This window comes from Malus sylvestris, chromosome 6 (assembly GCF_916048215.2).
Source record: "Malus sylvestris chromosome 6, drMalSylv7.2, whole genome shotgun sequence".
NCBI lineage: Eukaryota > Viridiplantae > Streptophyta > Magnoliopsida > Rosales > Rosaceae > Malus > Malus sylvestris.
The window spans coordinates 32,625,173-32,642,185 of NC_062265.1; the positions used below are offsets into that span (position 1 = coordinate 32,625,173).

Here is a 17,013-nt window from a genome sequence, read left to right on the forward strand (position 1 = left end):
ATCCCACATTGCAGGAACAATAAGATAAGTCCCCGGATCACAAACCCTTCCGCTTTGGACTATTAAAAACGCCTCCCAACTCCTCTGACATGTCCACCAGAGTATTGGCACCGAAGAAAACACACGATTTTTGAAGACTAACTGCTTGGCACAAAGCCGTACAGTAGTCATTAATTATTTTAACCAGATGGCAACAATTTGAGCGATTTGCCTCCAGAAAAATAAGCGTGTCATCAACAAAGAAAATATGAGGTATAACTTAACCATGCGAGTTCGTCCTCACCCCCTCCAAAAACTTCTGATTCACCGCCATTTGTATCATCCGAGAGATAAAGAATCACCTTGTCTGAGGCCTCTTGATGGAGTGGCACAAAACTAAGTTAAAAAAGAAAGAAGAATCTAATTCCAAACTTGTACACATCAACGAGTTTATCCATTATTTTTCTAAGGAATTTTTGCATCCGATTTCTTCTCGCGCGTACCCCTCAGACTCCAGCAATCATCGCCATGTGGCGTCAATTTGACAAGAATTATAGCAACAGGTATAAATTTCCCAGAAACTCTAAGAACTCAGAGAAAGCAGTTGCAGCAGCTGTGACTTCTATTTTTTTCTCTCTTGAAAAAGGTATGAGCTTTGATCAATGTGTCTCGCTTAAATCTTACAAAGTTTTTAGCTTTTTGCGATTTTAATTTCTGGGTTACTGTTCTTTGATAATTTCCTCATCTGGGCAATCTCTAATTTTCGCTTGTATTTTCATCTGGGAGGAGTTCTTGAATGCTAATTAATCAATGTTAGTATATTGTTTGTTATTAACTTGATGTTTAAGCATGGACATTTGTGAATTTCCAGGTTTACAGTTTTTCAATTTTGTTACTTGTTTGATTCTTGTTCTATTTTTTCTCTTGAAAAATGTTGATCCCTCTGACTCGATCAAAATTTCGAAGTTTCCAAATTTATGCGATTTTAATTTCTTGATGATTTATTCACGTGGGAAATCTGCATTTTTTTTAATTTTTTTTATTTCGTTTTTGCATTTCTGTAATTTTGGCTGCTGGGAAGGATTTCTTGGATGCTAATTTATCAATGGATTGTTAACTATTAACTTAATTTTCAACTATGTACATTTATGAATTTCCGAGTTCAAAATTCTGCAAATTTAGAATTAAATGTTGCTTTTGCTATTTGTTGAATCGTGCAGTGTGTAGGAAATAACAGGGATTTTGAGCTCTAAATGGCTCAAGATACAAGTTCTGGCGCTGAATCACGGCGGCCACGTTCTGGTATGTTGCGGGATAAGGTTCAGCTTGTGAAAAGAAAGGACTGTGATCGATACGAGATTGTCCAAATTCCAGATGTCCTGTCATTTGAGAAAGGTTTCTTTATAGTAATTCGGGCGTGTCAGCTGTTGGCTCAAAAGAATGAGGGGATAATACTAGTTGGAGTGGCAGGCCCCTCTGGGGCTGGTAAAACTGTTTTCACTGATAAAGTGCTCAGCTTCATGCCCAGCATTGCTGTTATTACAATGGACAACTACAATGACGCTAGTCGAATCATCGATGGAAACTTTGATGGTAAGAATCTCATTTTTGAGTCCATCAAACATCTGTTTGATTTGATCGTTATAAACTTTCAACTCCATTTTGTAGAGTAAGGATCTGTTTAATTTTTCCTGTTATCAAAATTTCACATATTTTCAATGATTATTCTTTGTTGGTCATTGTGTTCTTTACTTCGTTTCCAAGATTGCTCACTTCCTTATTTACAGTTTTCCTGAAAGGTTTGTACTTCTACTGTCTTCCTCCGTTGTCATATCTGAATCCTTTTGTTCGATTATTGATCATTGAATAAGTGATTTCACATCTGAGAGTCATGGTTGAACTCTTATTGTCATAATGTTTTGGAACAGCTCCCGCATAGGGTACAGGTAGTGCATCTCTGCATGATGTGGTAATGCTTTGCCACATACATAACATGATAGCTTTCATTTTCTTCTGATTCTGTTGTATATTGATGATCTTGTGCTTCTAACAGAGCAGTAGAGGCCCCTAGCTCCCGAATTGTGATCATTTAGGGCATATATGCTTTAAGTGAGAAATTGCGACCTTTGCTAGATCTTCGTGTATCTATAACTGGTGGAGTTCACTTTGACCTTGTAAAGCGGGTTTTAAGGGACATTCAACGTGCTGGCCAAGAGCCTGAAGAAATTATCCGTCAAATTTGTGAAACGGTTACCCCTTTATCCCATGTTAGAAAATTTTCATTATCAGTACAAAAGATTTATGGTGGTTCTCATCCAGAATTTTGGTACAGGTGTATCCTATGTACAAGGCCTTTATCGAGCCAGACCTTCAGACAGCACATATAAAAATCACCAACAAGTTTAATCCCTTCACTGGTTTTCAGAACCCTACTTATATTTTATGACTACTAAATTTTCTTGTTTTGGTAAAACATTTTCTCCAGTTTGCTTGTTTCAAACAATATGTAATTGCTTACTTTTTTAACTGCTTCACTGAGATTTTTTTTATTTATCGCAGTCAACAAAGGAAGTGACAGTGGATCAAGTCAAGGTTGTTCTATCGGAAGATCACAAAGAAAGAACAGAAGAAACTTATGACATATATCTTTTACCACCAGGTGAAGATCCTGAAGCGTGTCAGTCGTATCTAAGGATGAGGAACAGAGATGGCAAATACAATCTCATGTTTGAGGTTCGACATCTGTAAACTAAAGTTCCTAAAAGATATTATATGCATTTGACTTTATCCTATCGGTGTCATTGCCTACATGTATATTGGAGTTGTTTTCATCATTGATCAACAGTAAAGAAATGAATATACAAAATGTTTATTTTCATGATTGCTAAGATATGAGGAAACATCTCAGACCTCAAAATCATCATTAATGTGATCCTGTTTCCCTGGTTATAGCCGTTATCACCAGTGTCTTATTTCCCGCTCGTTTTTTTTTTTCACATATGTGTGAGCTACAATGCATACTAACCCTCTTCTTGGAAGCATTTGATATTTCTTCAACTAAAGCTACTATTTTCATTTATTTCTTTCCCTAAGATTTTACGTACTTGTGGAGTTGAAAATTTTGGGTAATGAGGTGCACCTGTTATTCCTGTGTCCACTGAATTTATGATTATATCATGGATTACGGATTAAGGAAAAGATTTGAAGATTGTGACATGGGGATTTTGACGGGAGCACATTCTTACATGGTTGTATTTTAATTACATAGTGTCGCAGGTGAAAATTCGTATTAATTTGTGTGTAGAATTTCTGCTGATATGTGCTTGGTGGTGGATTGTTGCCTCCAAATATCATAGTTTGTTCTTCCATAGTAGGATCTCTGACTAGTTTTATCTCCTCACTCTTAGGAGTGGGTTACAGATAGTCCCTTCATAATATCGCCCAGAATAACTTTTGAAGTTAGCGTACGCCTGCTTGGAGGTCTCATGGCCTTGGGGTATACAATTGCATCCATCTTGAAACGAAGCAGCCATATCTTCTGTGATGAGAAGGTTTTCGTGAAAAGTGATTGGTTGGAGCAACTTAATCGTCAATATGTTTAGGTATCATGCCACACATACTTTTTTCAGATTATATTGAAATTGGTGATAACTATTTGTTTTTCAAACTATAATCTGATAATTTTTATAATACTTAAAGAATCGGCCTGTGCTGTTCTTCATGTCAGATGTTTATTTCTGGAAATGAAAACAAGACTTCTTGTTTGCTTTTAGGTGAATTTTGCAAAGCTTAGCACTAACTTAATGAACTTGCTTGAAGGTGCAAGGAAAGGATCGGTTATATGTTAAAGATATTTCACAGAAGCTCAGCCTGGATGGTTCATATGTTCCTCGTACTTACATCGAACAAATTCAGCTAGAGAAACTTGTAAATGATGTTATGGTACGACTCACTCTTAACTGATCGTGCATAGTCATGTTTGTGTGTTGTCCTGATATGATAAATCTACAGACCTTGCCAGATGATTTGAAGTCAAAGCTCAGCATAGATGATGATTTCGTTTTGAGCCCTAAGGAAGCACTTTCCCGAGTTTCTGCAGATAGGAGAAACAAGTATCTCAACCGGTAATTTTCATTCTCAGCTGTTCTTTCCGGAATTGAAAGGATAACGAACTATTCAAAGGGACAAGACTATGTCCACAACAACAACAACAACAACAAAGCCTTTTCCCACTAAGTGGGGTCGGCTATATGAATCCTAGAACGCCATTGCGCTCGGTTTTGTGTCATGCCCTCCGTTAGATTCAAGTACTCTAAGTCTTTTCTTAGAGTCTCTTCCAAAGTTTTCCTAGGTCTTCCTCTACCCCTTCGGCCCTGAACCTCTGTCCCGTAGTCACATCTTCGAACCGGAGCGTCAGTCGGCCTTCTTTGCACATGTCCAAATCACCAGAGCCGATTTTCTCTCATCTTTCCTACAATTTCGGCTACTCCTACTTTACCTCGGATATCCTCATTCCCAATCTTATCCTTTCTCGTGTGCCCACACATCCCACGAAGCATCCTCATCTCCGCTACACCCATTTTGTGTACGTGTTGATGCTTCACCACCCAACATTCTCTGCTATACAACATCGCTGGCCTTATTGCCGTCCTATAAAATTTTTCCTTGAGCTTCAGTGGCCTACGACGGTCACACAACACGCCGGATGCACTCTTTCCATCCAGCTCGTATTCTATGGTTGAGATCTCCATCTAATTCTCCGTTCTCTTGCAAGATAGATCCTAGGTAACGAAAACGGTCGCTTTTTGTGATCTTCGCTAGATTGCTCCGGTCATTAGTGTGGATAAGTATATAAATGGATAAAGATAGGAAAGCAAACACAAGATGTACGTGGTTCACCCAGATTGGCTACGTCCACGGAATAGAAGAGTTCTCATTAATTGTGAAGGGTTTACACAAGTACATAGGTTCAAGCTCTCATTTAGTGAGTACGAGTGAATGATTTAGTACAAATGACATTAGGAAATATTGTGGGAGAATGATCTCGTAATCACGAAACTTCTAAGTATCGGAGTGTGGTGTCGTCTTGACTTGCCTTATCTGTCTCATAGGTAGATGTGGCATCTTCTCTGGAAGTACTCTTCCTCCATCCAGGGGTGGTATCTTTAACTGGTGGAGATGCACAAGGTAATGTATCAATTTCACTTGAAGCTTACTTGTAGTTTCAGGCTTGGTCAAGCGCGATACAAACCATGTAGTAGGAGTCCCCCAAGTCGCCGAGCTATGGGGTCTGCTGAAAGAGGTGACAGACAAGGTAAGCAATCAGAGCTCCGACTGATTGTTCACCTTCTCCCCATCTTGCAGCAGCATGAAGGATAAAGAGAAGAAAAATGAGAAGAGATGATATGAGATACTTTTGCTTTTGAAGAAGTAACTTTCCACAGGCTTATTCTTGAACTGAGCTGGAGGGTTTTCTGGTTTCCTCCAGAGTATAAGGCCGACTGAAGAATTTGAGGGTCAAAACAAGTCCATCAAATCTAGAGTACGTTCCACCCTGCTGATATGGGATACTTTTGCTTTTGACAGAGTAATGGATGTATCGGCACGTGTGCTGTTACGCTTGTCTCCACATGCTTCCTTGTATCCTTCGCACTTGCCCTATCTGTTCCTCAAGCAGATGCGGAATCTTCCCTGGAAACATAAGATGATGAAGATGAGTACTCGAGAGCAATGCCAGGTAAGTAATCAGGTAAGGGGTTCCAGGCAGTCAGTTCCTGGCTGGAAGCTTGATTCCAAGTGCTGACTGATTGCTCTCTTTCTCCTTGTCTTGCAGGTAAAAACAAGGCCAAAAGAAAAAACAGGGAAAAAGCATGATATGGGATACTCTTGCTTTTAACCCTGATGATATGAGATATTCTTGCTCTAGTATAGCTTGTTTGCAGAGGTATTATCGGGGGGAAAGAAAGCTGAATATTTCGAAAGGCTTTGTTGGGAGTGCCCTCTCAGATATGATGAAGGGTTGAGCATTTTTGCAGGTCTGCCTGTCCGTTGGGGATGGAGGTCGACATATATAGGAGTCTCCCTAACAACAAGTAGTAATGCTATTCCTTTACCCTGCTTGGTCATAGCACGGTAGTGGGAGCTGCCAGTTTCACATGTTTTAACTCTGTCAGAGCACTTTGAAAAAGTGGTCTGTGGTATCTGGCTCTCGAGATTCGGAGAACGATGCCTCTTCGATTTTTGAGAAAGCAATCATGCTGGGGGTCTGACTCTCGAGATTCGGAGAGCAGTGTCTCTTCGATTTTTGAGGAAGTAATCATGTTGGGAGTCTGGCTCTCGAGATTCGGAAGGCGGTGCCTCTTCGATTTTGGAGCAAGCAATCTTGTTGGGAGTGTTGTCTCGAATGTGAGTAAAGGTTGGACATGTTTGCTAGTCTACCTTGCCACGAAGCACAAAGGTTGACACACAGGGACTTTCCAATTATCCAGCAATGGTACTGTTCCTTTACCCTTGTGGGTAATAATATGGTAGCTAGACCTTCAAAATTTATGTGTCTAAACTTTGTTAGTGCTGTTTCTTTGCTATTCTTTTACCTTTCTTGGTCAGAGCGATGTAGTGGGAGCTGCAAGCTTCACGTGCTCAACTTTGGCAGAGAACTTTGGCAAAGTGATCTGTGGTACCCATGAGTTATTGTTGCGTGTGGGAAGTGGGTGATTGAACAGTAAGATTCATGTGCTTTCTACTTCACCAGAAGTCTTCGACAGAATGCCCATAATTTCTGCAAAGCTGAGTGTGCGTGTGACAGGTGCTGACAAGGCTAGAAAAGTAGATGCCTCTTCGATTTCTGAGATCGGCCCTCGTGGTCTCTGAGCAGCCCAGCTTTTGAGAAAGCGAGCGCCTCTTCGATTGATTCGGAGAACGGTGCCTCACCGATTTTTGAGAAAGCAATCATGCTGGGGGTCTGGCTCTCGAGATTCGGGGAGCAGTGTCTCTTCGATTTTTGAGAAAGTAATCATGTTGGGAGAGTGGCTCTCGAGATTCGGAGGGCGGTGCCTCTTCGATTTTGGAGCAAGCAATCTTGTTGGGAGTGTTTTCTCGAATGTGAGTAAAGGTTGGGCATGTTTGCTAGTCTACCTTGCCACGAAGCACAGAGGTTGACACACAGGGACTTTCCAATTATCCAGCAATGGTACTGTTCCTTTACCCTCTCTTCGATTTTTAAGAAAGTAGTCATGTTGGGAGTCTGGCTCTTTAGATTCGGAGGACGGTGCCTCTTCGATTTTGGAGCAAGCAATCTTATTGGGAGTGTTTTCTCGAATGTGAGTAAAGGTTGTGCATGTTTGCTAGTCTACCTTGCCACGAAGCACAGAGGTTGACATACATGGACTTTCCAATTATCCAGCAGTGGTACTGTTCCTTTACCCTTGTGGGTAATAATATGGTAGCTAGACCTTCAAAATTTATGGGTCTAAACTTTGTTAGTGCTGTTTCTTTGCTATTCTTTTACCCTTCTTGGTCAGAGCGATGTAGTGGGAGCTGCAAGCTTCACGTGCTCAACTTTGGCAGAGAACTTTGGCAAAGTTATCTGTGGTACCCATGAGCTATTGTTGCGTGTGGGAAGTGGGTGATTGAACAGTAAGATTCCTGTGTTTTCTACTTCCCCAGAAGTCTTTGACAGAATGCCCATAATTTCCGCAAAGCTGAGTGTGCGTGTGACAGGTGCTGACAAGGCTGGAAAAGTAGGTGCCTCTTCGATTTCTGAGATCGGCCCTCGTGGTCTCTAGGGAGCCCAGCTTTTGAGAAAGCGAGCGCCTCTTCGATTTCTGAGATCGGCCTTCGTGGTCTTTGAGCAGCCCAACTTTTGAGAAAGCAAACGGCTCTTCGATTTCTGAGATCAACCCTCGTGATCTCTAAGCAGCCCAACTTTTGAGAAAGCAAACGCCTCTTCGATTTCTGAGCAGGCGCCTCTTTGATTTCTGAAGCTCCGTCGAGTGCAGATTTTTATAGAGGCTGGCATTAAGTTCCAAAGCACACTTGAATCTCCACCAGTAGAAGCTTCATTCTTGCACTTCTAAGATCTTGATTTGTCCGACCTCTTCTCTCTTCAACACCTTTGAAAATGTCTGGCCCCTCCGACCGTCGTTTTGACTTGAACCTTGTTGAAGAGGCAGCCCCGCCTTCTCCAGACAACATATGGCGCCCATCCTTCGTCTCCCCAACTGGTCCTCTTACCGTTGGGGATTCCGTGATGAAGAATGATATGACTGCTGCGGTGGTGGCCAGGAACCTTCTCACTCCCAAAGATAACAGACTACTTTCCAAACGGTCTGATGAGTTAGCTGTTAAGGATTCGCTGGCTCTCAGTGTTCAGTGTGCAGGTTCTGTGTCTAATATGGCCCAACGCCTATTTGCTCGAACCCGCCAAGTTGAATCATTGGCGGCTGAAGTGATGAGTCTCAAACAGGAGATTAGAGGGCTCAAGCATGAGAATAAACAGTTGCACCGGCTCGCACATGACTATGCTACAAACATGAAGAGGAAGCTTGACCAGATGAAGGAAACTGATGGTCAGGTTTTACTTGATCATCAGAGATTTGTGGGTTTGTTCCAAAGGCATTTATTGCCTTCGTCTTCTGGGGCTGTACCGCGTAATGAAGCTCCAAATGATCAACCTCTGATGCCTCCTCCTTCTAGGGTTTTGTCCAGTACTGAGGCTCCAAATGATCCCCCTCCGGTGCCTTCTCTTTCTGGGGCTCTACCGACTGCTGAGACTTCTCCTAAGCAACCTTTGTGAAGGCTCCCTCTTGTGTGTTTATTTTGACTCATGTATATGTACATATTTGTAGCTTATCGGGGATATCAATAAATAAGCTTTCCTTCATTTCAACGTATTGTGTTAAATACACCAAAGCCTTCTTCGCTAAGTTCTTTGAATTTTCTTTTGTTGAAGCTTGTATGTTGAAGCTTTCTGAGTGGAGCATGTAGGTTGGGGTAGTGTTCCCTTAATTTCCCGAGTGAGGAAAACTTCTTGGTTGGAGACTTGGAAAATCCAAGTCACTGAGTGGGATCGGCTATATGAATCTTAGAACGCCATTGTGCTCGATCCTGTGTCATGTCCTTCGTTAGATCCAAGTACTCTAAGTCTTTTCTTAGAGTCTCTTCCAAAGTTTTCCTAGGTCTTCCTCTACCCCTTCGGCCCTGAACCTCTGTCCCATAGTCGCATCTTCTAATCGGAGCGTCAGTAGGCCTTCTTTGCACATGTCCAAACCACCGTAACCGATTTTCTCTCATCTTTCCTTCAATTTCGGCTACTCCTAGGACAAGACTATGTCCAAGCTAACAAAACTTGCTGTTAACAGTAGAAGGTTTGATGGAAGAAACCCGGAATCACCTGCAGCAATTTCGAATAAAGGCAGCTTGCCTGTGTAATGGAAGGAGGCAAATATAGATTTCTAGGTTTATGCTGGTGTGGTCGGCGAATGTTGTAAATAGTTGGTATACTTTATACGGGAAGAGGAATTTAAACTTGAGTGCAAAGGGCGGAGTCTGGCCAACGCTTTTATACCATAGTTGTACAATAATTCCTTATGGGTCTACAAATACAAGTAAAAGTGTTCCAGATCAGCCAGTTATATCCCTATCTGTGTTTACTTGATATCTTGTATTCTGCATAAAAATGGAAGATCTGGCAATTCATAATTTCATTTGGTTCTTAGATTTTGACTTTTAATCCGAGCGTTTGGACACACACAGTCGAAGTTGAGTTAATTCATCCAAGTGTTAGCTCCAAAAGGAGTTTTAACTTCAGTAGTTACACAAAACAAGCATATTCTAAGCTCACAAGTGGGTCTTGCAATCAAGCTCTCTTTAGCCTTTGAAAACTTTTGCAAGACACATTAATATATGGGAGCTTTCATGAAAAGAGTTTGGGCTAAGTTTATTTTAACAAAAAAATATGTTAACTTTATTTAATGAAAAACAATTAAATATTAATGAAAAACTCTTAAATTTTAATAAAAATGACAAAAGAACTTAAATTTTAATGAAAATGACACAATTTTAATATTTAAAAAAAAACTGATGCGCTGGACCCGCACATCCATCACATACACTGTTTATGAACTGAACCATATTTATGAAACTAAACACTGTTTATAAAACTGAATGGTTTTACACTATTTATTGATCCAGATTCATAAATAGAGTCTAGTTCTTGGTTCACTTTCATAAATAATGCCTAGTTATTGATCATGTTTCATAAATAGTGACTAGTTATTGGGTATAGTTTTCATAAATATTGTATAGTAATTCGTATAGTTTCATAAATAATGTATCTTTCTTGGTCCAGTTTCATAAATAATGTCTAGTTATTGGTCCATTTTTATAGATACTGGCTAATTCTTGATCATGTTTCATAAATAGTATATAGTTATTGGTCAAGTTTCATAAATAGTGTATAGTCCAGTTTCAGAAATAGTTTCCACCCATTGATTTAGTTTTAGAAATGGTGCCTAATTCTTGATTTCGTTTCATAAATAGTATCTACTTATTGATCCAGTTACATAAATAATGTCTGCAAAATCGAAAACTAACGCAAATTAAATCAATAAAGTCAAATACAAAATATCCATCAAACTAAACACGGATGGTTTCAACTCCATATGTTCTTTTATTATTTATTAGAAAGTTTTAGAATAAATTCAATCATAGACGACTTTCAAAATTTGAAGATGGTAACCAGTTATGTCTTCCATGGGCAAGTTCCTGTTCTTGGGAGACCATTCCAGAGTAAGATGTCAAGTCCCATGACCATGAGGATTCAAAATTGCCATCGCCAACACCTTGCTCTTCATCGGAACATTCTTCATCGCGTGGGGTTTCAAATATGAAACTCGAAGTCATCGGTCCATTTCAACACCAACTCGATGTCGGCGGGAAAAAAGGGGCAGCTTTTTATTTTGCAAAAACCATTTTAGTTAACTTTTTTTTTTCTCCATTTTATTGTTCTTATTATTAAATAAAGTTTTTGTCACATCCCGGCACATGCCCCCATCACATCATGTGCGTGCTGAGTAGAAATGAGAATATATATATAAGGCTTAAAGGATCCACTCCCTTAGGCGATGTGGGATGTTACAATCCACCTCCCTTAAGGGCCCAACGTCCTCGTTGGCACATTCTGTTAGGGATTAGCTCTGATACCAAATTGTCATATATCGGCCCGGGCCCTCTCCACATCTCGGGCTCGACTTCGTCGTAGCACGATATTGTCTGCTTTGAGCCCCAACCACGTCCTCATGGTTTTATTTCTGGAAACTCACACGAAAACTTCCTAATGGGTCACCCATCATGAGATTGCTCTCACGCGAACTCACTTAACTTCGGAGTTCTGATGTAACCCGAAGTTAGTGAGCTTCCAAAAGTCTTCGTGCTAGGTAGAGATGAAAATATACATATAAGGCTTATATGATCTACTCTCTAGACGATGTGAGATGTTACAGTTTTAATATGACTTTTGATAAAAATTTAAAGTTTTGAAGTTATTTTTATTAATTTTTTTTAATATATTATCAATTTAGAATCCTCCCACCGTAAAATATAAATAGAAAAGTCACTTTCTACTTTTTGGCCAAGACGGAAAATCACTCATTTATTTTTCATTGAAAATCAGTGGCCCAAAAATAAAGGTAAAAATGAAACAAGAATCTAATTCCAAACTTGTACGGTCAAACTCAACGGTCGTGATTTCAGGTCAGTACCTAATCCAGCGGCTGTGTTTGTAATTACAAAGTTACACCCGGGTTTATCCATTTTTTTTCCGAGGAATTTTTGCATCCGATTTCTTCTGGAACGTACCTCTCAGACTCAAGCAATCGTCGCCATGTGGCGTCATATTTTTACATAAATATCCATCCCGCAATCTGACAAGAATTATAGCAGCAAGGTATAAATAAATTTCCCAGAAACTCCAAGAACTCCGAGAGAGCAGTTGCAGCAGCTGTGACTTCTATTTTTTTTTCTCTCTTGAAAAAGGTATGAGCTCTGATCACTCTGTCTCGCTCAAATCTTACAAAGTTTTCAGCTTTTTGCGATTTTAATTTCTGGGTTACTGTTCTTTGATAATTTCCTCATCTGGGCAATCTCCAATTTTCATTTGTATTTTCGTCTGGGAGGAGTTCTTGAATGCTAATTAATCAATGTTAGTATATTGTTAATTATTAACTTGATGTTTAAGCGTGGACATTTGTGAATTTCCAGGTTTACTGTTTTGCAATTTTATTACTTGTTTGATTCCTGTTCTATTTTTCTCTTGAAAAGAAAAATGTTGATCACTCTGACTCGATCAAAATTTCGAAGTTTCCAAATTTATGCGATTTTAATTTCTTGACAATTTATTCACGGGGGAAATCTGCATTTTTGATTTTGATTTTGATTTCGTTTTTGCATTTCTGTAATTTTGGCTGCTGGGAAGGATTTCTTGGATGCTAATTTATCAATGGATTGTTAATTATTAACTTAATGTTCAACTATGTACATTTATGAATTTCCGAGTTCAAAATTCTGCAATTTTAGAATTAAATGTTGCTTTTGCTATTTGTTGAATCGTGCAGTGTGTAGGAAATAACAGAGATTTTGAGCTCTAAATGGCTCAAGATACAAGTTCTGGCGCTGAATCGCCGCGGCCACGTTCTGGTCTGTTGCGGGATCAGGTTCAGCTGGTGAAAAGAAAGGACTGTGATCGATACGAGATTGTCCAAATTCCAGATGTCCTGTCATTTGAGAAAGGTTTCTTTATAGTAATTCGGGCGTGTCAGCAGTTGGCTCAAAAGAATGAGGGGATAATACTGGTTGGAGTGGCAGGCCCCTCTGGGGCTGGTAAAACTGTTTTCACTGAGAAAGTGCTCAACTTCATGCCCAGCATTGCTGTTATTACAATGGACAACTACAATGACGCTAGTCGAATCATCGATGGAAACTATGATGGTAAGAATCTCATTTTTGAGTCCATCAAACATCTGTTTGATTTGATCCATATAAACTAACAACTCCATTTTGTAGAGTAAGGATCTGTTTAATTTCTCCTGTCATCAAAATTTCACATATTTTCAATGATTATTCTTTGTTGGTCATTGTGTTCTTTACTTTGTTTCCAAGATTGCTCACTTCCTTGTTTATAGTTTTCCTGAAAGGTTTGTACTTCTGCTGCCTTCCTCTGTTGTCATATCTGAATCCTTTTGTTCGATTATTGATCATTGAATAAGTGATTTCACATCTGAGAGTCATGGTTGAACTCTTATTGTTGTAATGTCTTGGAACAGATCCACGCCTGACAGATTATGATTCATTGCTTGAAAACATACATGACTTAAAGGCAGGTAATCCTGTTCAGGTTCCAATATATGATTTCAAGATGAGCTCCCGCATAGGGTACAGGTAGTGCATCTCTGCATGATGTGGAAATGCTTTGCCACATACATAACATGATAGCTTTCATTTTCTTCTGATGCTGTTGTATATTGATGATCATTCCGGTGCTTCTAACAGAACAGTAGAGGCCCCTAGCTCCCGTATTGTGATCATTGAGGGCATATATGCTTTAAGTGAGAAATTGCGACCTTTGCTTGATCTTCGTGTATCTATAACTGGTGGAGTTCACTTTGACCTTGTAAAGCGGGTTTTAAGGGACATTCAACGTGCTGGCCAAGAGCCTGAAGAAATTATCCATCAAATTTCTGAAACGGTTGCCCCTTTATGCTGTGTTAGAAAATTTTCGTTATGAGTACAAAAGATTTATGGTGGTTCTCATCCAGAATTTTTGGTACAGGTGTATCCTATGTACAAGGCCTTTATTGAGCCAGATCTTCAGACAGCACATATAAAAATCACCAACAAGTTTAATCCCTTCACTGGTTTTCAGAACCCTAGTTACATTTTAAAGGTTGACTACTAAATTTTCTTGTTTTGGCAAAACATTTTCTCCAGTTTGTTTGTTTCAAACAATGTGTAATTGCTTACTTTTTTGACTGCTTCACTGAGATTTTTTTTTTACTTATCACAGTCAACAAAGGAAGTGACAGTGGATCAAATCAAGGCCGTTATATCGGAAGATCACAAAGAAAGAACAGAAGAAACTTATGACATATATCTTTTACCACCAGGTGAAGATCCTGAAGCGTGTCAGTCGTATCTAAGGATGAGGAACAGAGATGGCAAATACAATCTCATGTTTGAGGTTCGACATCTGTAAACTGAAGTTCTTAAATGATGTATATGATTTGACTCTATCCTTCTAGTGTCACTGCCTACATGTATATCGGAGTTGTTTTCATCATTGATCAATGGCAAAGAAATGAATCTACAAAGGTTTATCGTCAGGATTGCTTAGATATGAGAAGACATTTCAGACCTCAAAATCTTCATTAATGTGATCCTGTTTCCCTGGTTATAGTCATTATCATCGCTGTCTTATTTCCCACTTGTTTTCTTTTCACGCATGTGTGAGCTACAATGCATACTAACCTTCTTCTTGGAAGCATTTGATATTTCTTCACCTAAAGCTACTCTCTTCATTTATTTCTTTCCCTAAGATTTTACCTACTTGTGGAGTTGAAAAGTTTGGGTCATAAGGTGCACCCGTTATTCCTTTCTCCATTGCAATAACAATTTAAATGTCTTTCCATTTCAGTCAGGAACCTTGCTGTTTTTCTTAGTGAAACGAATTTCTGATTCTATATATAAATAAGCTTGATATCATCTGGATTACGGATTAAGGAAAAGATTTGAAGATTGTGACATGGGGATTTTGACGGGAGCGCATTCTTACATGGTCGTATTTTAATTACATGGTATTGCAGGTGAAAATTCGTGTTAATCTGTGTGTAGGATTCTGCTGATATGTGCTTGGTGGTGGATTGTTGCGTCCAAATATCATAGTTTGTTCTTCCGGAGTAGGATCTCTGACTAGCTTTATCTCCTCTCTCTCAGGAGTGGGTTACAGATAGTCCCTTCATAATATCGCCCAGAATAACTTTTGAAGTTAGTGTACGCCTGCTTGGAGGTCTCATGGCCTTGGGGTATACAATTGCATCCATCTTGAAACGAAGCAGTCATATCTTCTGTGACGAGAAGGTTTGCGTGAAAACTGATTGGTTGGAGCAACTTAATCGTCAATATGTTCAGGTATCATGCCACACATACTTTTTTCAGATTATATTGAAATTGGTGATTCCTATTTGTTTTTCAAACTTTAAATTGATAATTTTTATAATACTTAAAGAAACGGCCTGTGCTGTTCTTCATGTCAGATGTTTATTTCTGGAAACGAAAACAAGACTTGTTTGCTTTAAGGTGAATTTTGCAAAGCTTGGCACTAACTTACTGAACTTGCTTGAAGGTGCAAGGAAAGGATCGGTTATATGTTAAAGATATTGCACAGAAGCTCGGCCTGGATGGTTCATATGTTCCTCGTACTTACATCGAACAAATTCAGCTGGAGAAACTTGTAAATGATGTTATGGTATGACTCGCTCTCAACTGATCTTGCATTGTCATGTTTGTGTGTTGTCCTGATGTGATCAATATACAGGCCTTGCCAGATGATTTGAAGTCAAAGCTCAGCATAGATGATGATTTCGTTTCGAGCCCTAAGGAAGCACTTTCCCGAGCTTCTGCAGATAGGAGAAACAAGTATCTCAACCGGTAATCTTCATTCTCCGCTGATCTTTCTGGAATTGAAAGGATAATGAACTATCATCCATCTGATCATGCTTGTATGTACTGATTGGTTTCTTTAACATCATATTTCACTGGGCAGGGGTATATCACAGTCTTACTCAAATCAAAGGGACAAGACTATGTCCAAGCTAACAAAACTTGCTGTTAACAGTAGAAGGTTTGATGGAAGAAACCCGGAATCACCTGCAGGAATTTCGAACCAGGTGAGTTACCCATTTTTCGAATATTCATGTTGATGGCACATAACCATGAAATTGTTTCACCAACAATTTTGCGTTGTATTATTTCAGGGAATTATTACTCAACTTTCAGAACAAATTTCTACGCTGAATGAGAGGATGGATGAGTTTACATCCCGTGTTGAAGAGGTGAACTCCAAGATACCACTCAGAAGAGTTTCAGCAAGCCAGCAAAATTTGGCTCTGCAGGCCGAAGCCTGCAATGGATCCGGACCAACTTCTCTTTTTGTTACTAGCTTGAGTAATGGCTCGTTGGGAGGACCGCTACTGCCCACTTCTTCGTCGTCCTCACAGTTGGTCAAGGATTCCCCACTGATGGAAGAGGTATTTTGTGATAAGTACACTTATGATGACATATTGATCTATCTTCTGTTTTCTTTCCTTCTGTATGCTTATACGGTTACTTGGTGCACACTCAACAGATACTAACCATCACACGAGGCCAACGGCAGATCATGCACCAAATAGACAATTTGAGCAATCATCTGCGGGAGTATCCGGCAGAGAGGTTTCGCCAAGGAAGAACAGATGCTACTGGAAGAATGCCTGATATCGAATCAGTTGTCCCACTTGTTCTTGCTTTGGCAATTGGCGGCCTAGGTGTCTTCTTCTTCAGGAGTCTGACTTCCCCAAAATAATTGTGTCAAGCAGCTAACTTTCGGCGTAGAATCTGCTATAAACATGTTTGTATAAACCCATGCTGTATTCCAAATAAGGGTAGCCTGCCTGTGTGATGGAAGGAGGCAAATATAGTTTCTAGGTTTATGCTGGCGTAGTCGGCCACTGTTGTAAATAGTTGGTATACTGTATACGGGAAGAGGGATTCAAACTTGATTGCAACGGGAGGGGGACGATGGTCTGGCCAACGCTTGCATACCATAGTTGTACAATAACTTTTGATGGGTTTACAAATACAAGTAAAAGTGTTCCAGATCAGCCAGTTATATCCCTATCTGTTTTACTTGATACCTTGTATTCTGCATAGAAATGGAAGATCTGGCAATTCATAATTTCATTTGGTTCTTAGATTTCGACTTTTAATCCGAGCGTCCGGACGCAC

General features: G+C 39.7%; 1 protein-coding gene and 1 long non-coding RNA gene across 5 annotated transcripts; both read left to right on the top strand.

The window, feature by feature from the left end:
- The first annotated feature begins 244 nt into the window (after positions 1 to 244).
- Positions 245 to 16,889, top strand: LOC126627165 (inorganic pyrophosphatase TTM1-like). 3 transcript variants are annotated; one of them, XM_050296594.1, is made up of 13 exons: positions 245 to 625; positions 1,200 to 1,374; positions 12,766 to 12,963; positions 13,299 to 13,413; positions 13,525 to 13,720; positions 13,805 to 13,918; positions 14,039 to 14,212; positions 14,965 to 15,159; positions 15,374 to 15,496; positions 15,566 to 15,678; positions 15,794 to 15,917; positions 16,005 to 16,277; positions 16,376 to 16,889. In XM_050296594.1, the coding sequence occupies exons 2-13, from the start codon at positions 1,233 to 1,235 to the stop codon at positions 16,589 to 16,591; spliced, it is 1,983 nt and encodes a 660-aa protein (XP_050152551.1). In that variant the 5' UTR covers positions 245 to 625; positions 1,200 to 1,232; the 3' UTR covers positions 16,592 to 16,889. The 3 variants fall into 3 exon arrangements, with proteins under 3 accessions (XP_050152551.1, XP_050152550.1, XP_050152549.1); XM_050296593.1 differs by lacking the exon at positions 1,200 to 1,374 and having other exon boundaries at positions 249 to 625; positions 12,591 to 12,963; XM_050296592.1 differs by lacking the exons at positions 245 to 625; positions 1,200 to 1,374 and adding an exon at positions 11,850 to 12,012 and having other exon boundaries at positions 12,591 to 12,963.
- Positions 1,436 to 9,388, top strand: LOC126627175 (uncharacterized). 2 transcript variants are annotated; one of them, XR_007624927.1, is made up of 5 exons: positions 1,436 to 1,572; positions 3,387 to 3,581; positions 3,806 to 3,921; positions 3,991 to 4,103; positions 9,339 to 9,388. It is a non-coding gene; the product is annotated as an uncharacterized LOC126627175 (long non-coding RNA). The 2 variants fall into 2 exon arrangements; XR_007624928.1 differs by having other exon boundaries at positions 4,001 to 4,103.
- Positions 16,890 to 17,013: the final 124 nt, after the last annotated feature.